This window comes from Sceloporus undulatus, chromosome 3 (genome assembly GCF_019175285.1).
Source record: "Sceloporus undulatus isolate JIND9_A2432 ecotype Alabama chromosome 3, SceUnd_v1.1, whole genome shotgun sequence".
NCBI classification, from domain to species: domain Eukaryota; kingdom Metazoa; phylum Chordata; class Lepidosauria; order Squamata; family Phrynosomatidae; genus Sceloporus; species Sceloporus undulatus.
The window spans coordinates 192,080,453-192,107,042 of record NC_056524.1 but is presented as its reverse complement, the minus strand read 5'-3'; the positions used below and the strand labels follow the sequence as shown (position 1 = coordinate 192,107,042).

Here is a 26,590-nt window from a genome sequence, read left to right as displayed (position 1 = left end):
TGGCCCAAAAAACAACAAATGAAGCAGAGCTCATAAATGCAGTTACGTAGGAGGAGGCTAGGTTGGTCTAGGGTTATAAATTCTGGCCTCTTGGAAGGAAGCAGAAGGCAAAGCGGAGGACTGTTGCTTTAAGAATATGATTTATTAGGTTGTTTTTATTTTCCTTTTAATAGAATCCTCAAGACAAGTTTTTTAAAGTTATAATATACTATTACAGGTTTAGAACATTCGTATTTTGAGTTACATTTTGTCAACCAGGAGCTGACTTCCATGAAGATTCTGGGTACATCTGCACTGTAAAAATAATGCAGTTTCACACCACTTTTACTGCCTTGTCTCCATTCTACAGAACCCTAGGATTTGCCATTTTGTAAGACACCAGCACTTTTTGGCAAAAAAAGGTTGAGGCCTTTGTAAAACTACAAATCTCAGGATTCCATAGGATGGACTTAAAGTAGTGTCAAATTGTGTTGCTTCTACTGTGTAGATGCATGCTCTAAGGCTGATGGCCTTCTTTGATCACTATAAAGTTACTGTGGTCCAGGTCCAGCCCCTGCCCCACAGTACCTATAATGTTTTAGAATGTAGGTTCATTTAGGAGTGGGATCATTGTCCTGTGTTTGGTCCACACCACATTTCAATGTGCTCATGCAAAAATCTGCTCTGTCAAACGTTCAAACTATCCTGTGCTTTTAAAACTAAATGTGTCTTTGCATTTAATTGCATGTTTAAGTATGTTTTTTCCTCTCAGAATACACATTTATAATGTTCTTTCAACCCACATTTTTCTAAATGTATTCCCCCCTCAAAATAACATGTAAAATGTATTTTAATATTTCTTTTCAGGCTATGAAATGTATCAGAATATTTGGAATGTGTGAAAACTATGCATACCACGAACTGGTTCTCACACTTGTCCAGGAAGTGTGGATCAGATCACTTTGTATGGGAATCTATACTGTTTGAAAATCTTGAGCATCATTAGCTCTCCCTTTGGCAGCTTCCTCTTTCACTATTAAGCAGAAAAATATGCACTTTTGTGATTATTATCTAAGAGGCTTCTTCCTTCCCTTCCTTTCCCTTCAGTTTGTTTATGCATACACATCCAACCCCCGCTTTCAAATGTATGGGTCCAAAGCCAATGATGGAAGACAAGTTTTTCCCAGATGGTTTGAAAAATACATTTTGCTCCACCAAAATAAGAGATAAATTTACTCTCTTGCCTTATATAGGTAAGTGATGCTCCCTTGGGGAAACTGCTAATTTGTAGTAAAGTACAAAAATAGCTCTCAGTGTCCCTATTAAATCTCTTAGTGACCATAATACTATAAAAATATTATTCTGTGCTGAAATACCTCAGCAGGGAGAATTGCTACAGAAATGGAAACTGATACAAGAACTCTTTATACTGAAAAAATGTGTATATGTGGAATGTAGTTGATAATCTGTTAACAATATACTAGGGTTGGTGTCTTTTGTTGGAGAAATGGAGACAATGTTTTATGTTGTTACAGTCATAATTGCATCAAGGTGAAAATATCTGTACAGGCATTTTCTTATTCATTTTTACATAAATATCATGTTTTACTATGATATTTTCACTGTGATATGCATTTTAATGTGTACTTTTCACCAATGTAAATATTTTCTCACCCATATTTTGGTTACAGAATTTGATCACAAAATGTAGAACAATGGAAATACCAGAATGTAAATTCATAAATTATCAAGAAATACAAACTAGGTAAATTAACTAAACAAAATCTCCCCATCCCAAAGTATAAATGTACAGTGAGCTCTTGCAGGTTTAGAGTAAGAATAACAGACATGGGATTCCTCCCTTCACTGAGAATGGTTGTTACAGCCTTTGGTAGGGTAAATGTAGAATATAATCCACTTGCAAGAGGATATAAAATAGTACACACACTGTCTATACTCCACGGTAAGTTAACCTCATGTATAAGTCAAGGGCAGGCTTTGGGGCCAGAATTATGGATTTTGCCATGACCCATGCATAAGTCAAGGGTAGAACCTGGAGGGTCCTTCAGTGTGTCTATGTGTGCGTATGGTAAGAGACACTCTAATTGATGCATTTTGCTTCAGTGTTTGTTTCAACTTTGGTTTCAGCCTTCTCCCAAACAGCAATTAATCACTCAGAACTCTTTCTGCTTGGCTCCAGAGAAAAAGAAACTCTCTTCCCACTGTATGGGAAAATCTGCTATCACATTACCATACTGGCCCATAAATAAGTTGACCTGGTATTTTGAGGTCAATATTTGGGCATAAATTTTTAGACTTATAGACGAATATATACAGTTCCTTCCCTTGTTCTCAGCCCCATACAGGATCACCTGCTCCAGTTTCCAAATTTCACCTTGGCATACGTTAGTAGAAGATTGTGTTGTGTTCCTTTAATGCTGAGCAGGCAAATTTCAGTGTAGCTCACTAAGGGCTCATTCCCACTTACTTTTAAACCTGTGTGCAATTCGACTTCACTCTGTGTTGGTAAATCGATTCCAAAAGGTCCGTCATTCCCACCATGAAAATGGATCTTTTCATTATCCCCTTGTAATCACTTCTTTTTTGGCACAACTGGTAATCTCTCGTTTAGATTTCTGTAATGTGCTCTACATGGGGCTACCTTTGTACCAAGTCCGGAAGCTTCATTTAGCTTAAAATGCAGCAGCTAGATTGGTCACCGGAGCATCAAGGTTTGACCATATAACAGAAATATTAAAATCTCTGCACTGGCTGCCGATTAGCTTCCGGGCGCAATACAAAGTGTTGGTTATTACCTTTAAAGCCCTAAGTGGCTTGGGCCCAAGTTACTTGAAGGAACGCCTCTCCCTACACAATCGGCCCTGCACTCTCAGAATATCTGGGAAGAAATCACTAGACTACATAAATACCAGGCTAGTTACAACATCACACAGAGCATTTTCTGCTATGGCCCCCAAGTTGTGGAACGATTTGCCAGAAGAGATCCGTCTTATTACCACCATGGATGCTTTCAAGAAAGCACTGAAGACGAATCTCTTCCAGCGAGCCTACCCACCAAACCTGCTGTAAAATATCTCACCTCTGTTAGTATTGTATGCTTTTTATGGAGAGTCGACCAACTGTATTGTATTGATAGTAAAGTATGTTTTTAAGCTATGTATTTGATGTTTTTATTGTTGAAATTTGCTGACTGTTGTAATCCCACCGTGATCCACAGGGAGAGGTGGGAAATAGAAATAAAATATTATTATTATTATTATTATTATTATTATTATTATTATCTCCATTAGTTTGCACTGCTTCAAAATACATGTCAATCATATGAGCATCGTCAGTGATGTAAACGGCAGCCCGACTTAGGAACTTATCTATCTATCTATCTATCCTAAATTGATAGAAGATCCAATTCATTGATTTTGCAGCTACTTGCAATCAGTGAGGCAAGTGGTTGAAAAACCAATGAATCGAATCTTCTATCAATTTCATTTTAAAAATATTGATAGAAGATTCGATTAATTGGTTTTGCAACGACTTGCCTCACTGATTGCAAGTAGTTGCACAACCAATGCATCAAATCTTCTATCAATTTTTGTCACCCTTTCCTTTCTTTTATATAGTTCTTCTATGTACTGTTTCCATCATCCTTTTATTTCTTCTTGATCATGTAATGTGTTCCCCTGTTGGTTGTGTAGTGCCCCCACTCTTGTTTTAAATTTCCCTTTGATTTCTTGGATCTTATGGAAGAAGTCTCTTGTTCTTCCTATTGTTTGTCATCTTCCATTTCTCTATGTTGTAGTCCTGTTTGTCCCTGTGCACAAGTTGCTAAACAGTTGCATTCAGGATTCTGATCCTAGGTCTGTCACCTATTACTTTTGCTTCTCATTCATCCTTAGCTGCTGGAAGAGTTTCATCAGGGTACTAAAATCTTTTTACTGTTCTACTGTAAAGGCTTGGTGCTTCTCCTCCCATCCAACAGAAGAAACATCAGAATTATCTTTATTTTAAATTAAACAACCACGTTTGTTTAAAAATGTTTCTGCTGCAGTTTACTCTAGATTAAAAAGAACTCAGCTTCTAGGTAGGATTAAAATCTCTCTCTCTCTTTGAACTGGATGTTCTCTGAGAAAGGAAATGTCATGTAGATGTTGTTGTTTTTTTTAAATCCCAAGAACTTTAGCAACACAAGAGAAACATTTCCCCTCTCAGTCTTCCCACTACGATAACTTCATATACCAAGATGGTGTAAATCCATGTTAATAGATGCTTCAATCAGATAATTTTTATTTTAGAAAGAAACAAGATGTCAAGAAATTAGCAAAATTTATTAGATGTTCACTTACTCTGTGTAAAGCATTCTGTCAACATTACAAGGATATCATATTTTCTGTTGTTAGAGCACATTAAGCTTGTCAAGGCAATATGGGTTGAATCTCCCTTATCCAAAATGCCAAATACTCCAAAACCCAAAAGTTTAGATTTCTTTATAGGTTCATATAGGTTCACCTTAGGGTCACCATAAGTTAGAAACACCCTGAAGGCATACGACAACAAAGAGGACAAAAATACACATACTCTCCAACTCTCCCAGTTGGGCAGGGACAGGCCCAATTAATCCTCTCTCATCCCACTTTTCAGCTGCTTTTAACATGTCCCAGTTTCTGCCTCCTCCTCCCACTTTACCCCTTTGTTCTTCACTTATTTCAGTTGCTGCAAACTGAATTCAGAGTGCCAAAGTAGTTTGCACTCAATTAACTCACCAGAGGACAGACGATAGAAGGGTGCAGAATGTTGCCCTTCCCAGTAGGCTAAGAATCATAGAATCGTAGAGTTGGACGCGATCACAAGGGCCATCCAGTCCAACCCCCTGCAATGCAGGAACTCTCAATCAAAGCATCCGAGACAGATGGCCATCCATCCTCTGCTTAAAGACCTCTGAGGAAGGAGACTCCACTACACTCTGAGGGAGTGTGTTCCACTGTCAAACAGCCCTTACTGTCAGGATGTTCCTGCTAATGTTGAGGTGGAATCTCTTTTCCTGTAGCTTGCATCCATTGCTCCGGGTCCTGTTCTCTGGAGCAGCAGAAAACAAGCTTGCTCCCTTCTCAATATGACATCCCTTCAAATATTTAAACAAATATTTAAACTTATGCAAAAGCAAACTGCTGCAGCCTCTCCTAGGTTGCCTGTTCTTCCTCGTGAGCAACTTTTTCATAGAATCATAGAGTTGGAAGAGACCACAAGGGCCTTCCAGTCCAACCCCCTGCCATGCAGGAAATCACAATCAAAGCATCCCCAACAGATAGCCATCCAACCTCTGCTTAAAGACCTCCAAGGAAGGAGACTCTGCCACTCTCCAAGGAGTGACTACACTCCGATGTTGCTTGACCATCTATCTCCCAGTCTTCATATGTGAAATATTAGAGGGTATGCCTAGATACTTTCTAGAGACTTAGGCCCAGAACAGACAGGCCCTTTGGCACGTCCTGATGACGTGCTACAGTTGCCTCAGGGCGCCGTTTCCAGACCCCACACAACCCTAGCACTGTGGCACACTTGTTACGCCGCCACCACGGTGTAGAAAGAACCCACTTTTTGCGGTTTCTTTTTCTGCCAGCGGGAAGCCTAGCTGTTTGGCAGCTGAGGCTTCAATCTGGCAGAAAACCAAGCGCCGGCAGGCTGCCCTTTTGGGGTGGTCTGTACTCTGTCTCTAATCCAAAACACACTGCAGAAATTATCCACTTTGAGACCACTTTAACTGCCCTGGCTTAATGCTACGGAATCGTTGGAGCTGGAGTATGAGACATTGAGCCTTCTCTGTCAGAGAGAGCTCTCATGCCACAATAAACTACAATTCCCAGGATTCCCTAGCACTGAGCCAGGGCAGTTAAAGCGGTCTCAAACTGGATTATTACTGCAGTTTGTTTTGGACCATAATTAGCAAGATTGATTTTTTTCCCAGAAAGTCAGTCATATTATGTCTGTTCCAGCATAAGGGCAGAGTGATTGCCTTATAATCCATGAAAAATTATGCTTTTTTTAAAAAAAATCTGTTAGTTTGAAAGGTGACACTAGACTTCATATACCCACTTTTCCCCATATTCTTTTTCAAAACTGATCACGAGTCTGGGAATTTTAGATGTGTTTAAAAAACTTTAATGATTAGTCTTCCATTAAAAGGTTTGTGTTTATGTTTAAGAAATCTTATTTCTTTGTCCTGCAGTGTACCGTTTAACTCTGTCTTTGGTTTCTGCTTTCTTTCTTTCTTTCTTTCTTTGTTGTAAAGACCATCCACCCCCTGTTGACCTCTGTATGAAGTGGCTGGGTCAACAAAAAGAACTGTACAGTAGTTGGCTGCCGACCCATCAGATTTTATTCCTTATATAGACGCAGATAATATTCCACCAAACTGCACAGTTTGCAAGCATATTTTTCTGTACCTGCGTTCAAGTGTTCTCTGTTCCTGAAATACTTTTCTTTCATTTTAGCTCTTTTGTTCATTCAACAATTGCATTCCTGAAAAACCATTTACAGGTTCTTGTTTTTCTAAGAAAATGCTAGGCAGCAAAATAATAGAAGTAACATGCTGAAACGTCTTGAAAATCAGCCACCTCTGTATGACAACAAAACAATATTCATTTAACACAGTGTCCCATGGCCCACATAGTGGTTCAAGTGAGTTTGCCTCTGAGATATGTAATTTAATTGCTGTTCTTTTAAAAATATATATTATTTATTTTACTAATATTTTTACAAATACTGGGAGAAAACACTCCACACGTTTATATGTATACAAAAGCCAGTTCACAGGATTCTGTGACTGTGGAAACAAGAGGAGGTGTGATTCTCAGCAGCTCAGATAATTGAAGTCACAAAGTTGTGACAGTAGGGAGCAAGGCTAATTTGTATTTAGTGGTGCTTCCAAGTGGACTCCACTAGTATTTTTACAGTTTCTTCTACACGTACTTTACCTCTCATAATAACTGATATTTAAGTACTTTTCTATATGAAAGCATGTGTATTGTGCTTCAAGTCATTTCGAATTTATGGCAACTCTATCACAGGATTTTCTCAGCAAGTTTCTTCAGAGGGGGTTTGCCATTGCCATCCTCTGAAGCTGAGAGAATCTGACTTGCCCAAGGTCATTCAGTGGGTTTTCATGGCCGAGACAGGATTTGAACCCTAGTCTCCAGTGCTCCAACCATTACACTGTGCCCAACACTTCACAGATGAAAACTGAGACATGTGTGCCCAAACAACATCAGAGTGCAGTTGAGACATGCAAAATTATTAACAAGGAAGAAGATGCAAGCTAGAAAAGACTGCAGCAGTTTGCTTTTGTCTGTACCTCCAGACTCTGCCTCCCACTCCTTCTCCTGAGTGATAAACTCAGTTTGTAGCAGCTGGAATAAACAGGGGATTAATGGGACAATGGGAGGAAGAGAAAGAAACTGGGACATTTTAAAGCATTTTTAAAAGTGGGATAACAGAGGATTAATCAGGACTGTCCCTGCCAAAATGAGACAGTTGGAAGGTATGTAAACATGTAATACTAACCTATTGGGAGGGGGGCAGATATTTGGAAATTAGTGGCAAATAGTCCAAATAAATGTGTTTAGGTTTAAGTTTGTGGTGAATTCCTGTTATAATAGCAACAACAATAAATGAGATTCCTTCCTTCTCTTAACATCCTGTTTCTAAACATGGCATGCATATCTTCCTGCTTTGCAAATATAGGCACAGTTAGGGTTGTGGTTAGCTTGAGTGTGTGTGCCTTCAAGTCTCCTCTTAACTTATGGCAACCCCATGAATTTGATAAGGTTTTCATAGGCAATGGTAGTTTTGCCAGTTCCTTCCTCTGAAGTATAGCCTACAGGACCAGGTATTCATTGGTAGTCTCCCCTCCAAATACTAACCAGGGCTGAGCCTGCTTAGCTTCCAAGTTCAGACAGGATTTGGTGCCTTTAGGGTATTTAAACTATGTGAAAGACCATACCCATATAAACCTGCCAGAGCTCTAAGATCTACAGGGAAAGGCTTTCTCTCGGTCCCATCACCATCACAGGCTCATTTGGTGAGGACACAAAATATAGCTTTCTTGGTGGCTGTTCCCACTTTCTGGAACTCTCTTCTACAGGAAGCTATGCTTTCCTTTCACCAGCAGGCAACAGTCTTTTTATTTAAGCAGGTTTTTACTGTATAAGCCAGGAAGCTTTTTTAATAGCAATGTTTTAGCTTTCTTTGTATGTCTTTTAAATAATTTATAATGTTTTATGTGATGATTTTAATTGTTTTAAAATATTTGTTGTTCTGGTTTTATAGTGACTCTCTCTGGGTGCCGCCTTGAGTCTCACTTTGGGAAAAGAGAGCATACAAACATAATTAATTAATCAATTAGTTTAGGCATTGTTTTCTCCCTCTTGGCTAAATCTCAAGCACACTGCATACCTTGTGCTAGAAGCAATTGTGTGGAGAGAATACTGTACATTTGGCAAATGAAATCACTTCAGATCAAGTGAAGCCCTGGGCTGGGCAGGAATCTTTCTTACTCCTTCATGAAGCAACAGCACTCAGATTGTTTTTCGTTTAGCGACGGTTGTGCTTCAGAGTGATTCCAGCACAAAATATATTTTAAGTATACTTTCCTGGCATACTTTGCAGGAGGTGCTGTGCTAGCAAAAAAAGGAGGCAGTAAGTCAATTTCTGTAAAGGGGGAATACATGAGTATACCAAAAGGATGAAACTGCCAACCTTGACAAAAACAGGTGCCTACCTATTCTTGCTAAATGCTTTTTTAAAAATCCCAAAGCTGGGTACCATTGTGTTGTCTTTTTCTGAGAACCAGCTTAATATACATTAAGCTTTGCCATAGTAGCAGAGGAAGGGAGAGTACAAAGGTTACAGAAAACAGAACATTAATTTTCTTCACCAACTGTGTTAGAAGCAAAGTGTACCTTATTTATAACCTTGGCATATTGTTCATAAATCAGGTCTTTTCTCCAGCAATGCCTTTAATAAGAACTATTAAATGTTTTCATGTTATATTCATCATTGCCATCTGATTTTTTTTTTAAAAAAACAACACCCTACAATTCCTATTTAGGAGCTGTGCTTTTCAATTATGTCTTTTTATACAGCAGGTCAGAGAAGTAAAAACACTGTTAAATGTACTCAAAGGTTTGCAAGATTTTGGGTAACAGAAAGAGTGGCTTGTAAATCACACTTGCATTCTTTCTTCACATTGCCATAAAACTGGTCCTGGATTGGTCTAGCTTGGAAACTCTTGAGGCTAATTTAAAGTCATGTAATATAACCCCCCTGCAACAAATGTGGGTGTCAAAATGGAAACCAGTTGATCAGCAGGTAGCTGAATTTAATTTGGTAAAACCAGAGCAAGTTCAGCTACCTGCCTATCAACTCAGTGGTACATTTGTCTTTATTTTAAGTGCCGCAACCCGATCTCCTGAGTACCTAGTATATGCAGTCCTTTCAGAGACTTTGTAAAATAATATTCCCAGGAAGTATATAATTATTAAACAGCTTTTATCAAAGCCATATTCATGCAGGTTCGTCAGGAGGGGAAAGTCTTGACTCAGATACCTGTCTGACATTTTTGTGAAGATTTCTATACTGCTTTTCATTTTAAAAGTCTCAAAGTGGTTTACAATGCAAAACAGCACACAGGATGTTAAACATGCCTTCCCTTTATCTAACCAGCTCTCAAAGTAATTTCAAGGACTTATCATAAATATTTGAAAACACATGGAGCATGTCCACTTTCACCCTCCTAATAGCAAGTATGTGCTCACAGATCAGTAATGTGTCACCTGTATCTAAACTGGCAGTTCTCATTTTGAACATATTTGCACATGTTCATTATGGTTGCTGAGTGTGCTTAGCATAATCCAAGAAAGTGCCTGTCATCTGCCAAAGAGTGGGTGGATGGGAGTAGAAAATAATGCAGCAGTGATTGATTGAGAGCCAAGATGGGGCATTTTGCCAGTCCTGAAAGGTGTTTTTTTAAATTTAACTTTATTTCAATTTAATCTTGCCTTTTTGCCAAGTGGGACCTAAGGTGGCACACAACATGCTAAAGGCAAGTGCATTATAAATATATTAGGGCCAATTCTCTTAACCCAGGGACAGGAATCAGATGTTGTTTCACTGCAGCTTCCATTAGTTAGAAACAGCACAGTCAAAAGTGAGGAAAGCTGGGAATTGTAGCCCAATAGTATCTGGAGGGATGTATGATTTTCACTTTACTGCTTTCTTGCACTGATGCAAAATAAACAAAAAATTCCCAAAAAATATTCAGTTGCAAGTGATATTTTTTCCTGTTGCCAAGAGGATGCTTATGCTGTTCATTGGTCTGCATAAATGCCACCCATTAAGGAGCGGATATAAAAATTTGAGCTAATTCCAAATACACCCATAAATGTCCAGTCCAATATTTCCATTCCATCCCCTCTCTTGGCAGGGGGACCCTTTGGAGGTATGTTGATAATAGCAAGTTGAAGTGCCCAAGAAATGCCATGTTGTTTTTCCTCAAATGCCCCCAGATATATCATTGGCCACTAGAAGGGTTTGCCATTTTTCATAGCAACTGCTGTACTGCATTGGGGGGAGGGTGTGTGTGTGACAAACATCTGCTCCCCAAACATCTGCTTTTTGGCAGAAACAGGTTATGATGTTTGCCTGTGTCTCTTAAAATGCTGGATCTCAGCAGAAGAGATGGTGTCAATGAGGAAAGGCTCAGAGGAAGCAGAAAGGAGAGGCCTCGTGGTTTTTTAAATACATTTTTAATTTAATTTTTTTAAGTAAATTAAATTTTATTTGATAATTTGAAATTTTCTTTAAAAAAATCACATCTTACCAAATTTGCACTTTAACCACATGAAACTGTGTACTTCTAAATGCATATTGCTAGAATTGAAAGATATAGCCGTGTTAGTCTGTAGAAAAGGGGAAGAGGAGGAAACAACAGCCTCCGTTTGCCTCCGCCACCCTGACAGTCAGTAAAAGCATCTGTCAAAGTAGAATGAGGTCTACGAAAGCTCATGCTGCCAGCTTCTTTCTTTCAGTTAGGGCCTGTACAGACAAGCCAAAATAAAGCTGCTTTGGCTCACTTTGGAGGTATGTTGTTTAAATGATGCATGCATCCTAAGAAGCCAGAAGCTGTGCCAAAGCTGTGGTCCATTCCTTAGGACTGGAGGGTGGCTTTGGCATGGCTTCTGGCCTCTTAGGACGCGTGCATCATTTAAATAGCATACCTCCAAAGTGACCCAAAGCAGCTTTATTTTGGCCTGTCTGTATGGGCCCATAGTCTCAAAGGTGCTTCAATATTGCTAGTTGTTTATGTCACAATTATTGTCATTATATTAAGTGATACATAGGCATTACAATTTATGAATAACATTAACACAAAAAAGATGGGAAAATGCTAACCAGTTCAGTATCTGTTGATAGCCAACACAGACATTTTGATAGAAAAACCGATGCTGCAATTGAGAGGTTACTCAAAACTGAAATGGAGAATTTCAGTCAGTTCCTTCTGTTTAATTTTTATTGTAGTAGCTATTTTATTATGTTCTCTGGTACATATAGAGAACCTGCCAAAGGACCCTCTGAAACATATGTATTCATCTTGACTAAGACTGAACACCTCAAACTTAGCAAAATAACAGTATAATAGCATTCTGTTTCTGATTTCAGATGCATTTAGCATATTTCTCTTCCAATTTTTCCACCCAGTTTGAGTTATGTTTTTGGTTTATAGCTGGACTAGATTGCCCCCACAGTCCCTTCCAGCTATGACTCTGTGGTTCTGTATTTTATCCTTACCCTTATCTGCATAGTGGAGTAACATGTATGTGTATATAAAGTAATATGTATATATTGGCTGACTCTGCTTCAAAAATCATGCACAGTTATAGCATTGCTGTACTTGAGAATAGTTCAATAACCACAGGTTTTCATACAAAAACATTAACGCTGGATTAAAAATAGCAACGAAAAGACCAGAGCATTATTTCAAATAAAACATCAGATTGTACCATTAAATAGGCTTTCATTGGTATTAGTACTTCATCCAGCAAGTTCAAAGTCTCTGAAAAGTAGTGTTTATTCAGAGGAACAGAAATCCATACTTCCACCTCATCTTTGCAATGAACTGATCAATTAGTACAGGCAGCCCTATTTATTTATTTATTTATTGGATTTATAATCTGCCATTATCCCAAAATGGGATTCAAACTGGTTCTGTTAAACAGAGTGAAGCATCCTGGAGCAATGAATTGCTCTACTCCCTTTTTCTTGGGGGCTTCTGTCTCTTCTATTTGGTCTTCCCCCATTTCTCCATTCTTTTAAGAAGCTGTGTATGCCTTCTGCTTTTAAATAATGTGACTTACTTTACATGGTGGTTTGTGATTTACCACATCTACAACACAAGCTTAAATATGTGTACTTAGAAGTAAGTCCCATTCCACTCAATAAGTATTAATGTCTAGCGAGAATGTTCAAGATTATGTCCATGTTTAGCCTTCTAAAAAAAGTAACCACCTTCTATTTACTAATAACAGAGACTTGGTGGGTGCTTTCTATCTTCACAATAGTACATTTAAAAAATAATCCCTCAGACTGCAGTTGGAAGGAAAAAATGGAGGACACAAAAAGAGAAAGGGGAAGTAAAGGGGTGAAAATATTTACTTAAAATATTTATATTTAAATGTATGGAAAGGTCTGTAAATGCTGCATTTTTATGCTTTCCATTCAGGTTGATTTTATGTAATATATGTACTGTTGCAGGAAAAAACATCTACTCTTTGTATTTGAATAGGCACTTATCCCACTAATTCCCATATATGCATAAACATCACACAAACACACACACAAACCAGTCACTCTGAACACACTCTGGGCTCCAGCCCCTGTAGTTACCAGATCTGCTGTGCCTCCCCCGTAACTGGTCAATTCCCAAGACAGTGTAAGCAACCCAAACATACATGCAGACACATTGTTTGCAGGAAGTGCTTGGGCATACTGATGAGACTAAAGACACTGAAACATGTTGTAGTACAGCTGCAACCAAAGCTGCTGTCATCATGTTGTCAAGCTGCTCTGTTTCCATGCTGCTCTAATCTGCAGTTGCTTCCCACAGTCAACCCCAAAAGTTAGAACATGCATCTGGTACACCAGTTGCATGAGTTAAAAACAACTCTTCCTTCTCCTCTCCATGTTTTCCTCTCTCTTTCTTTCTCAGGCCCCTCCACATCAAGAGAATTATCTAATGCCTGTGCAGCTGACTTGCCCCCAGAGCTTCTACTGCCTGCTCAGTTTTGTTACTGCCACTTTGTTGGTTCCATCTCTAGCATATGTATCCTACATCCTTCCCAGCGACTGGCTTTAGCACCTGGGCAATACACATTCTACTCTCTCTTTATCGCTTCTGGAACCAGTTGGATGGAGGAGGGGGTAGGGCATCTGCAATAATCCAGTGTATCATCATTTGACCAGAATAGTTCCAACACATTTTGCTCCATGTCTTGGTTTCTATAAGGACTAGAGTCTTTGCTTTTAAAATAAATAAATAAATACATGCATACTTACATACATGTATGCGTACAAATATAAATGCTTGTAATCTAGGACAGCTAATATTGCAAATTGTTAATTTCCATTGCTCTTCAACTGCAATACATACTCTATATCGTCATACACATAACAGAAAGAAACATTCCTTTTTGTAAAAGATGGACTTCTTGGGATGTATCATTCCAGTGCCAGATACTATTTTGCATGCTTGTGAGTATATGGACACATACACTAATGCATAAACACTCCTGTCATGTCTTGGCCGGCCAGGGGTACCTCAACATCATAGATATTCAAAGGGCTGATCATTCCCTTTCAAAACTGATTGCTGAACCAAAATGCATTTGTTTTAACACAATCTGGTTCTGATTCTCAAACAGCCTAAGCAAATTGCACATCCAAGACAGGGTTAAGGTCACTCTTCCTGCTCCTGTTTTTAGCCATATCCTCCTCAGACTTTGGAAAACATATAACTCCAGGACTACAACTACTAGAATCCTCAAATCAAAATGGCTACTGGAAATTCTAGTAGTTGTAGTGTGATTCCAGGCTGCATCAATAGGTGCATAGTGTCTCGATCGAGGGAAGTGATAGTTCCACCTTACTCTGCTTTGATCAGACTTCATCTGGAATACAGTGTCCAGGTCTGCGCACCATAATTCAAGAAGGATCTTGACAAGCTGGAGCATATCCAGAGGAGAGCGACCAAAATGGTAAAAGTTCTGGAAACCATGCCCTATGAGGGATCTGGGTATCTTTAGCCTGAAGAAGAGAAGTTGAAGGTTGACATGACAGCCACGTTTAAATATTTGAAGAGATGTCTTACTGAAAATCTGTCAGGAGTGCTTTGACTGTGTATTCCTGCATGGTAAGGAGTTGGACTGGATGGCCTTTGTGACCTTTTCCAGCTCTATGATTATATGATTCTCTTCTATTTGGACTTTCTCATTGGGATATTGTTGCTGCAACCAGTTCCCTCTCACACACTTGGCATCAACTTTAGCATTCAGATTTCAGTAGAACCACTCCCTAGCAGAATATATACAGAATACACTGTAATGCAGAGTACACACAATTATGTGTACTATCGAGATTGGAAACTGCCTGGTTCATGCTTTACACAAGCTGCTTGGAATAGTCTATACATTCATGAGAACAGCCCATTCCCAAATGAAGAATATAATGGTTTGTACAGCAACATCAAATTTTAACAGGCCATAGTCATTTACTAATGGAATTGTTCTAGTGAGTCCACAGTTGCCTGGCTCTCTGCCTGGTTTCAAAATAAGAAAATAAAAAGTTACAGTCAGTTGCAGCATTTGATCCCTTTGTCAAATGCACACTGAGGCACTGAAACTCAGATAATTTATGTGAGACCAATGTATAAGATGGTGATGGTGTGTGTGCATGTGCGTGCAGAGGCCTTATTTGTGTAACTGGTAGTCAGAGAGACTGGATTCAGGATTTCTAGTGAACCAATGTCTTCTCTTTCTGCCAAAATTGTTTAATAACAGAATTGCTTATTCGTCCTGTATCTATAGAAAGCACTACAAACCTGCTGTTTCCAATTATTTACTTTTTACGATAGGGACTGTGCCATTATTTCATTCAGCTCCAGTGACTTCAAGTATTTCAATTCATTCTTAGGCCAAATTCTGTTCTCTGTTTGTGCTGGCTCTATTACTGCACCGCCGCATTGACCTCCCTGGGGTTGCTACACATTTACACCACTCATATCTGTGCTCAGGATATTGTGTTCCTCAGCTCTCTCAGGTTTGCAAGTCTCCTAGCATGTTCTAACTCTTCTTGACCTATGTGGCTGTTCTGAATCAGTTCATTATTCTCAGCCTTTCAGTTCTGTTCTCTGCCAATGGTTACTTTACAATATCAGCAGTTTGTGGTTGTCTGGAAGCCAGCTCAAATTGTTTGATTTTATGTTCCAAGGCCAAGTGTTTTCAATGAAGATTTTATTTTAATCATGGAAAATAAGGGCAAGTAGTCAATGGAAGTTTCATCCTTGAAATAAATAAGAGAATCTGACCCTGCAGAAGCATTTAGCCCTTTGGAGAGAAGCAATTTGATTAGAGCTTTTAGAGAAAGACACTTTAATGAGCACTTAATCTCTTCCTTCACTGAGCATTTTATCTATAAGACTCCTGTTTCCTTTCCTCTCAAAATATTTTCTCTACAAGATTGAGTAGTTTGGCTGACAGTCCTGGTTATATTGAAAAATTCACACCACCGGTCTGAACACTATCCACCAGTCATGCATAAAAACAACATGGTGTTTGAGGGAACTGTTTTTGCTGTCTGCCTCAAACAGCAGTGGGTTGCCAGTCACTGGCAGACAAGCTTATGTGGCTATACACAGAATTTATCATGGTGGATGGGTCACACGTTGTCAGTGATATATAATCTCATTTAAGGGTTCAGAGCAGAAGCTATGAAATAAATACAAAATGACGTAAGGGTATCTTCATTTATGACTTTCCTACAAAGCAGGCATGGCTAACCTGTGGCATAGAATGCAGACGTTAGTGGCACATGTGGACAGAAGGAATATATACCCTTGGGTCTTACTGTGACTGAGTCTGTACCCATTATGTAACAATAGCACTATTCCATTTTAACTGCCATGGCTACATCCTGTGGAAAGCTGAGGCTAATAGTTTTGTGAGGTACCAGAGTTCTGTGGCTGAGGATTTTAAATAACCTTCCTTAAAGTAAAAATCCCAGAATTCCATGGGACATTGGCATGGCAGTTAAAGTGGATTGTGTGTTGTATGTCTTCAAGTTGTTTCCAACTTATGGCGACCCTAAGGATGAGACTATGATGGAGTTTTATTAGAAAGTTTCTTCAGAAGGGAGATGCCATTGCCATCCTCTGAGGCTGAGAGAGTATGGCACTATACTGTATTTATGTAGTGCAAATAGACCCACTGTCAATTTATTCTCCTTTCCTGTTCTGTCCAGTTTCCTTTTCCCAGTTCAGTATACAGGCTGAGTTTCCCATATCTGGAATTTCAAAATCTGAAATATTCCAAAAAGCACAACAGTTTTCATGAGTGGATGAGATAATGACACCTTTTTTTCTGAAGGGCCAGTGCACTAAAATTTTGTTTCATGCACATAATTATTTTATATTATAATATAATATAATATAATATAATATAATATAATATAATATAATATTGTACATCTATAAGGTGTATATGAAACATAAATAAGTGTGGTATTCAGACTTGAGTCCCATCTGCAAGTTATCTCATCATGTATGTATATGCAAATACAGGTACAGTATTCCAAAACTTAAAAAAATCCAAAACACTTCTGGTCCCAAGCATTTCAGATAATGGGGTCTCATTGTACTCGAAATACAACTACCTTCAATTAACTTATATGAGCATGTGTACTATAGTGCAATGTAACAATGTGCTCTGTGTGTGTGTGTGTGTGTGTGTGTGTGAGAGAGAGAGAGAGAGAGAGAGAGAGAATGAAAGAGAGTGGATGTGATGTGTGTATGAGAAATAATATGTTAGAGAGAAGTGAATAGTGGGTGAGAGAAGGGGAGAAAGTATGTATGTGTGGATGGTGCATGAGTAAGTGAATGATAGTTGAGAGAGAGAGAAAGAGGAGAGTGAACGGGGTGGGGGGGAAAGCACATTGGGGTCTCATGCCAACTGTGGAGTAGCCCTGCCAACTATTGGCATATCATACCCGATGTTCTTGCCTGGAGTCAGTTCAGCCCTTGGGCTGAAAAAAATGTTCCCCACCCTCACTCTGAGGCAAAGTACAGTTGACATCTGCATTGCCCCTCTCATGTTTCAGGCTGGTGTTCAGCACTCTTCTTGCCAGAAGGTTTCCATGTTTGCTTTTGGTGAAAGAAGTTGTGTGAATACTTTCCAATTCAGAAAAAAGAAAAATATCAAATGAAGCAGCCATCAGCCATTACTACCTGATTTGGCAGTGAGTGACTTATTTCTCCTTCCTTGTGCTTGTGTAAGGCTACATTCAGATGCTGGCTGGAAGCATCTTGTGACAAAGCAATGATAGATGTTTTGTTATATTACAGTGACACAATTTGTGTAGTTATCAAGATAAAAGTGCCTGATAGGAGAGAGTTGACTGATAAGAGAATCAAGAAGAGGCTTAAGACTCGGGCAGGTAACATCCTGCACATTAGGCAAGAGGAAGCCATGAAACAGTAAGATGGGGCAAAGCTTTTCTGAGAAAACATGAAGGTGTTGATGGAAAAGCAGAGGCTGCTTTGCTTGTAGAACCATTTGCTGGCAAAGGCTACTGTCAGTGTTACCAGCTGTTACTACACACAGCCAAGTATATTGGAGCAGAGGGGAGCCTGTAATTTTATTTTTGTGGCCTTAGTCACACCTAACTTTCATTTTCCTCTAAACCTGACATTAGTTTAGAATGCCCTTGAGGGTTACTTAGCTACTGAAGCTCAGAATCTGTCAGCATTTCTACCCTAACCTCTAATTTTCAGGTTAGTGATTTAACCGAACTATGTGTTCTGGACAGAAATGCAAATGACAGAGGGCCAGCTGCACATTTCACACATGATTTCTCTTTAACAATTAATGCCTTATACTACTTTTCTTCTTTTTATTACGGTTATTCTGATTATTATTTTTTTAAAGGGTGCCTTCAGACCTCCTCAGAGGTGTTGAACTGACTGACCTGAAAAAGAGTGATTTTTTCCAGAGTTTACAGATGGGGTCCAAACTCAAGGCCAGTTAAAATAATTAGGAGTTATATGGGAAAAACTTTTGAAAAGAAGGGGGATAACAATAGAGTAAAGTTAAGCCAAATTTCAGGTTGAGTCTCTCTTATCTGAAATACTTTGATCCAGAAGTGTTTTGGATTTTGGAATTTGGGGGTTTTTTTTTTTTAATATTGCATAAATAATGGAGATGGGACCCATGTCTAAACATGAAATTCATTTATATTTCATATATACCTTATAAGCATAATCTGAAAGCAATTTTATACACAATATTTTAAATAATTTTGTTGACAAAACATATTGTGTACATTGAATCATCAGAAAGAAAAGTTGTTTCTATCTCAGCCTTTCATGTGGACTATTTTGGATTTTGTAATTCTGGATAAGAGAGACTCAGCCTTTACTTTAAAATGTCAGCCACTTAAACTGATAGCTGTATGATAATAGAGACAGAGAGACTCCACCACTAGGTACAGCCAAGATATTGGCTCATTAGTTCAAATCAACATCTGAAATTCACGCCTGCCATCCTTGGTCCTAATAGGCTACCCTTGAAGCATAAGAGGTCACCATGCTCTGGCCCTGTGTTCTTTAACTTCCTCCTTTAATCTTAGGCCCATTCCACACAGGCACCCTAGTACGTGCTCAGCACGTACTAGGGTTAGGAAGGGGCGTCCTTTCTGGACGCCCCTAACCCTAGTATGCGCCAAGCACGTACAAAATGGTGGCACCCATTCTACATGGGCGCCACCATCTTGACATAGCGGACACTTAGCGTCCGCACGTCGCGCAGCAGAAATGATGCCGCAAGTGCACCATTGGCGCCTTGTGGCATCATTACCGCACCGCAAAAAGAAGCCGCTTTTTGCAGCTTCTTTTTGCTGCTCGGAGGAGTCACGCGGTTTGGCTGCTGAGGCTCCTCTGCGCAGCAAATGAGGGCGCTTTTCGGACCGCCCTTTTGGGCGGTCTGTAATGCGCCATATTTTCTTCAGGTCTCCATTTGTTTTCCAGGCCACTGCCTTTACAAGGATGGGCAACAGTTCCCTTACAAATGTATTTGGACTGTGGCTTCCATCATTCCCAGCCAACATAGCCAGTGGTTCAGAAGTTGCAGTTGAACAACATCTGGAGGGCACAATTGCCCATCCTTGGTGTACAGTCGGCCCTTTTTATACACGGATTTTTTTATACACGGATTTAACCATACACGGTTTGAAAATGTTCCAAAAAAGTATAAATTTACCTTGATTTTCCATTTTTTATAAGGGACACCATTTTGCTATGTCATTATATTCAATGGGACTTGAGCATACACGGATTTTGTTATACACGGGAGATCTTGGAACCAAACCCCAGCGTATAACAAGGGTCCACTGTATAAGGTCCACTTTCTTTAGCCATCATATCTCTTGGCACACCTGCCATGCACTCTCTTTGTTATCTGAAAAAAACAGCCCTTCTGTATATTGAGTGTTACGAGGTTTCTTCAGAACAATCTCTCTTATTAGCCCTTTTCTCTTATCAGCCATTTCCTTCAGCTTTTCTCCATCAGTTTTCCTTCCAACATGTTCTTTGTAGTCTGTTTTCTTCAGCCATCCTGCATCAGTTCCCCTTTCCTTTGACATTTCAGTTCCGAGAAAAATTGACCACAGTTTGGCCACAGAGCTACTCTTCTGCCTATGTATTATGTCAGATTTTAACAGAGAACTTTAATTGAAGTTATTGATTCACTTGGTTCTCTAGGGATTTCTACTAACTCACTAGATGTCCTGATTAATGTTGAAGTTTAAAAAATGCTTTGTTAACTTAGATTGTTAGAATTTGTTACGTTGGTGCCTCTTGCTCTGTCACATACAGTAAAACAGGAAGGCCTGCTGTCTCAAAAGTAGTAGTATTAGGACTGGGGGAAATGTATTATATGGCAAGGTTGTTAAGCAAACTACAGTGGACCCTTGGAATCTGCTGGGCTTTGGTTCCAGGACCCTGCTCATTTAGTACAATGGTGTAGTAAAATGGTGTCCCTTATTTATTTATTTATTTAATGGTATTTATACCCCGCCCTTCAGTCCTAAAGGCTATCAGAGCAGCTTACAATTATTATTTTTAATTAGATGGTTCTCTGCCTTCAGGCTTACAATCTAAAAAATTTAAAATGACAATATCAAGGTTTGCTTTTTGAAAATTATATAGGGGTCTTTTTGGTTGTTGTTTTTGTTTCTTTGTTTCTTTGTTGTTGTTGTTGTTGTTATTGTTGTTGTTTTGCTTTGTTTCTTTTTTAATTCAAGCCATGGATGATTGAATCCGTGGATAAAAAATGCATGGATATGGAAGATCGGCTGTATGTTCCTGTTGGGAAGATAGCATTGGATGGAGAGGAAACTTTCTTGAGAACAGAAATAAACAGCAATCAAAGAATGAAAAGGGGGGGAGTAAATCATGGAATGGAGATGGGGTTATTGACGTAGGAAGTGACTTGTTTATGTAGTGGGAGACTAAGGCCCTTTCAGGATGTCAAGCCTTTTAGGCATGAAAGACAAGTGTCACCCTTGCCTCCGGTGGGCCTATTTGAAAAAGAAGAGTTTGGGGGCTTACCTGAAGGGGATGCACGCTGTGATTCTCTTCGATAATTTCTTCTCCTCTGCTGATTATATTCTGGTCTGGTTTCTATTGTGTATTGTGGTGTAATATATAATCATGGTCTGATATTATTATAGGTGGGATGTAATAACTCCCTTTGTAAACTGAATTATGAATTATGTACAGTTGGTTCTTGGTATCCGCGAGGGATCCATTCTGCCACTGATACCAAAAAACGTGGGACCTCAAGTCCCATTATCCCCAATAGTGGTGGAAGATGCACACATCACCATTGGGGACGATGGGACCTGCTGTCCCCGGGTGCTTAAATCCATGGATGGTGAGCCCATGGATAACAAGGCCCTACTGTAGTTGAATAATTAAATGAAAAGTTTTCCTCAAATTTATTTCCCATTTTTTCCTCTCTTGGATTCTCTCCCCTTTCCCATTCTCTTTTTATCTCCAAGTCCTCCTACTCTTACTCCTACTCCTTTTTTACCCACTCTCTTTTAATTATACAATTAAAGTGAGTACAGAGAAGAATTGGCTTGTTGGACAGTAATAATTAAAACTAAAAAAGATGCCACAAAGTGAATGTAGGATTCCTGGCACTTGAATGCAAAACCGGTGCTCTAATACTGACTTTGTAGACCACACTTCTTGTCTGTGAGTAGGGAGGCAGAAAGGATGGAGTGATTCATTTCTCAACACATTTCTAATTAAGAATTCTTCACCCTTGATTCACTGATCAATCCTTGTAGCTATCCACTCACAGCTGTATATGCAGTGTATCAGTAACCTCTAACTTAAATTAATAATTCATTAAATTTAACAAACAGGGCATTTGACACATGAGTGAAATGTACATCATGGTAGCAGGGAAAAGAAAAAAGATACATATGAGTGCAAAATGAATTGTACAGGTTGTAAGATTAGAACCCATACTTTGGGTAGGTGGCCTTTCTGAACCTGACAATTTCCAGGCATGTCACACCCTTACCATTCCCAAGCAACAATCTTATTATGTACTTTGTAGTCCATGGGGAGGGGGGTTGTTCCTAGGTTGGAGGAAGACAACTTTAAAATGGAAAAAAGAGCCTTTTTAAAGCAGAAAGTAACAAATGTGCTTCCCTAAGGTCAACAGTGGCAACTTCTAAGCCATTCTTTGTAAATCCAATAGTCTACCCCTGCAAAAGCTTCTAAACCAACAAGTTAATTAACAATAACATATGAAATTAATTTTTCCCATTATTAGTTTTTATAGTAGTGAATTAATTTTCTAGTTTGTAATGATTAACATTGTAGATTTAATTTTCAGGCCTAACATTTCAAGCCTTGTTTTAATTCCAGCTAAATTATTAACCTTTCCTTTTCAAACAGAATCTGGATGGCAAACATTAGCATGTTTTCTTTCGTTTATGAGCATTCCATTTCATCAGTATAGACCAGACAGACTCTACTGTCACAAATGTAAGATAAAAAAAATAATCTGAATATACCAAGACTTCCATCACTACTACCAGGAATTCTTCTTTGTGCCCTACAGAATACAGAGCCATGGGTGTAGGGTGGGGACAGATGATTGCACAGTTGATGCTGTCCTCAGGAAATGTCTTCCAGATCAGCCAATTTGGTCTGCTTAAAGGAAGGCCCTAGGGTGGTAGACATCATGGATCAAACCATGACTTGGGGATACAAGAGGAAGCGCTGCTGGTCCTGATTCATTCTGTTCTTGACTTCTCTACCTGGCCATTGTCTGCTAAGGGGCACAATGTGTATTACATGGATTCTCTCAGGCTTTGTCACAGCTGTAAGTAATTGCCAATTGTTGAGGCTGAGGAAAATTTTTGTTTCCTTTAGACAACTGGCAACTTTTTGGTTGAGGGTTGCTTCCTTCATAGCAACATTAAGTCCTTTATTTATACTGTTAATTCATGCCATACGTTGATCATAACTTTATTTATATATAGGGGATGTTTGAGCATCAGGCCAGTTCAAATTTTAGAGAATGGGTAGAGTTACCCGTCCCAAATGAGAGGATCCTCTACCAGTGGCATCACTAGGGTTGCTGTTACCCAGTGTGGCAATTCATGGTGTCATCTCCTCCTCATTGACTTCCTCCCATCCCATCCCATGCAGAATCCATAGTAATGTTTTTGTACTGTTACTTATAAATTGTAGTGCCTATGTATCGCTGAATGTAATGGCAATAGTTGTGACATAAACAACTACTGAAATTAAAATTATACCTTTAGATTACAATATCATATGCACAGCCTAATTGTATTTACTTGTAAATGGTTTCATGTGTTTAAAGTGAAAAATTGGTAAGATGTGATGTTTTTAAAGATAATTTTAAAAGAATTTTAAAAATTAAATTTAAAAAAATATTTTTCACTTGTCAAATTTTGGTCTGTCAGAAGACAGCAGTTAGTTTAGTTATTAGTTACTTTTCTCAAGAGCAGTATTCAGACTGGTTTGCAAAACACACACTGAAGGGAGAAAACAGGTAGAAAACCTAAATCAAATTAAGTTTGGGTTATGCTGTTTCCTGTTTATTTTCTAATGGTATTTGTGTTAGGCCAATAAGCTAGAACTGTGTTTGAAAACACATCAGTTAAAAGCATGGATAAACAAAATGCACGAAAGCAGAGAGGCTGCATAAATTGGGCGGGGGGAGCCATGCCTTATCATCCTCACAGACTTTTATCAGGATGTCAGAATTATGTGAATAATAATGACATCCTTTGCCGAAGTGCCCCATCAAAGACTTTTTTAAAAATGAGAAATAGTCCTGGCATCAAAGGAAATGCCCATTAGTGGATTAACAGCTGGTTAAGAGATTAAGCAACAGATGGTAGGCATAAATGGATGCTTCATACAGTGGAAGGAAGTAAATAGTGGGGTTCTCCAAGGATCTGCACTGGGAACTCTTCCTGCTTAAAAATTCAGTAATGACCTAGAAATGAGAGACAGTAGTGACATATGGTTATTACAATGGGAAGCACATTATTCAATATCGTTTTAAAGCAGGCACTAGAGAAATTCTAAAGAAACTTGAACAATAAAATTTCAAATTTATAAGGGAAAAGTGATTAACAGAAACCACAGATCCTCACTAGGTACCGATGAAAATTGTGGGGCATATATCTACGATATCATCTTACATCACAGGACAGTTTGAAACATGTTATAAACAATGAGTTTTACCTATATTTAATCCCTCTTTCTAACCCAAAAGTATAAGTGAGTTATATCATACTTGTCATTTAATGAATGATGACTTCACTCCTTTTGCACTATGACTGTACGTTTTAGTTGCTTTTATAGATTTGGGATGCACTCACACTCCTCAAGTGGGGGCAAGGGTTAGGCTGCACCCTAAGAGGGGTGACACCACTGCTTTCCAAACATCTGCCTTTTGGTTATAATGGGTTATGGGAAGCCTCAGGGATTTTTTTAAATTAAATTTTAAATTAAATTTTAAATATTATTTTTAAAAAATTTAAAAAATCACATCCTACCAAATTTTCATTTTAACTCCATGTGTATACATGTAAATATATTTAGGTTGTGCACATAATATTGTAATTTAAAGGCATAATTTTTAATTTTGCTAGTTGTCTATGTCTCAACTATTGTGAATACATTCAATAATATATAAGAATTACAATTTTTGAGTAATGTTAGTACAAAAACATTACTAAGGATGGTGTGGTATGGGAGGATGTCAGTGATGGGGTGATACCATGAGTTACCACACCAGGTGGCAACAACACTAGTGATGCCACTCCTAGGTATTTAATATACTTGCTATTGCTATTGTTTTCTTCTATGTGGAATAATATGGATAATCATTGGACTAGGAAAATGTTCTTTTAAATGCATGTACTGTACTGTGTTGACTGCCCCCCACCAGCGATTTGTTTTTCACTTATTATCTTAGCTATTTGAGTAACTTTCCTTCTATGAATGTGGAGGAGGCACAGGAGAATGTGTCTGCAAAGGAGTATTTTTATTTTGCTATATGGAGTATTATTTTCAGCATTATTATTGATGTGACGTGCAAAGGGGTAGGTTTTGGATTCTCTCAGAACTTGCTGCCCAAGCTTCAGTGACAGTGGCTTCTGTATTGGGAAGAGGCAAATTCATTCCAAGTTTTTACTCTAAGGAGCTGTCTACAGTACTGAAACAGAGCCTGAAAAATGTGATAAACATCTTGGATGGGTCCTATAACATCTGGGGGAAAACCCAGAACAGATTCTCAACTTCACTCTCATGGGAGCCAGCAGCCCCTACAAGCATATTTACTCCTACCACAGGCAAGCAGACTGTAGCATTCAAATTTGAAAAGAAAACAAAAGCAACTCTTTTTGCTTGTTTTGAAAAATAAGAAAGTGACGCGATACTTTAAACTTTAACTGTAATGGCAGCTAACCACCATTTGTCTCATTTTTCCTTGGAACTATAAATTTAACCAATTGCTTTTTAAAATATCTTTCCAAGCTTTCTATCACTCTTTTGGAGCTGAATCATGAACAAGTTGCAGTACAACTGAGCTAGCCCAAGGCCAAAGCCAAGAAATGAATAAATGGCAGCTGTTACATACAAAACTACCCTCTTCCAAATGACTGCTTTTATACTCAATGGCAAGGACAGATCTTCACGCCTTGATAACAGCCTAAAGGCATAAATTACATGGCAAACCTGTCAGGGAATGGAAATACAAAATAATATTGCCAAAAATAAATAAGTAAAAGGGGGATTTTAAACACATCTTAAATGATAGTATAAGATGATCAAAATTGTTGTAGTGCTCAAGTGACAAGTGTCATACTGTACTTACTTTACAAGCCCTCTGTAACCATGCCCTTGGTTTCACACTTTGATCAGGAGAGAATATTGGCAGTTTGGGACATTGAGCTGCTCAGACTTTCCCAAGATTTGCTCCCTGACTCTCATACTAAGAGGTAGCAGGACAGGGCAAGGCAAGGAAATAAGGTTCCATCAGTTCTGAGATTCTGTGGGTGCATCTACACTGTAGAAATAATTCAGTTTTACACCACTTTAAGTGTTCTAGCTCCATCCTATTGTACCTTAGGATTTGTAGTTTTGCAAGGTCTTTAGTCTTCTCTTCCAAAGAGTGCTTGTACCTCACAACATTACAAATCCCAGGACTCTATAGGTTGGAGCCATGGCAGTTCAATTGTGCCAGATTGCATTATTTCTACAGTGTAGATGCACCCTAAGTCTTTCAACAAGCTTTGCTGTCATTGCTGGAAAGCATATGATTTTATATCCAAGAGAGGTCAGACAGCCAGATAAAAGGATGAGTTAAAGTGAAATCAGGGTGGTTTGCAAATGAGAGCCAGTGTGGTATAGTGGTTGGAGTGCTGGACAACAAGAAGAAGATCTGCATTCAAATCCCCCTTTGATCATGTCACTCACCTTCAGCCAGTCACTAGCCTACAATCTAAACTACCTCATAGGGCTGCTGTGAAGATAAAAATTGAGAGGAGGGCCACATACATCACCTTGAGCTCCTTGCGAAAAATATGGGAAGAGGGCAGCTTATAGCTCCTTGGAGTTCCTAGATATGTATTGTTGTTGTTAACTGCTCTTGAGTTGACGACGATTCATGGCGACACTGTAGGTGAGATATCTCCAAGCCTTCCTGTCCTCCAC

The 26,590-nt window shown here is 38.8% G+C and overlaps 1 protein-coding gene across 2 annotated transcripts in view; it reads left to right on the top strand.

Moving 5' to 3' along the window:
* The window catches only part of LOC121926633 (phospholysine phosphohistidine inorganic pyrophosphate phosphatase), a 195,064-nt gene that overhangs the window by 126,862 nt on the left and 41,612 nt on the right, over window positions 1-26,590 (top strand). The window contains exon 7 of one of the 2 annotated variants that reach the window (XM_042459772.1): window positions 1,087-1,232. The exons of the other annotated variant lie outside the window; for it this stretch is intronic. Within the exon in view, the coding sequence (XP_042315706.1) occupies window positions 1,087-1,232 (146 nt within the window). The remainder of the gene's footprint in view (window positions 1-1,086; window positions 1,233-26,590) is intronic. 2 annotated transcript variants of the gene reach the window in all.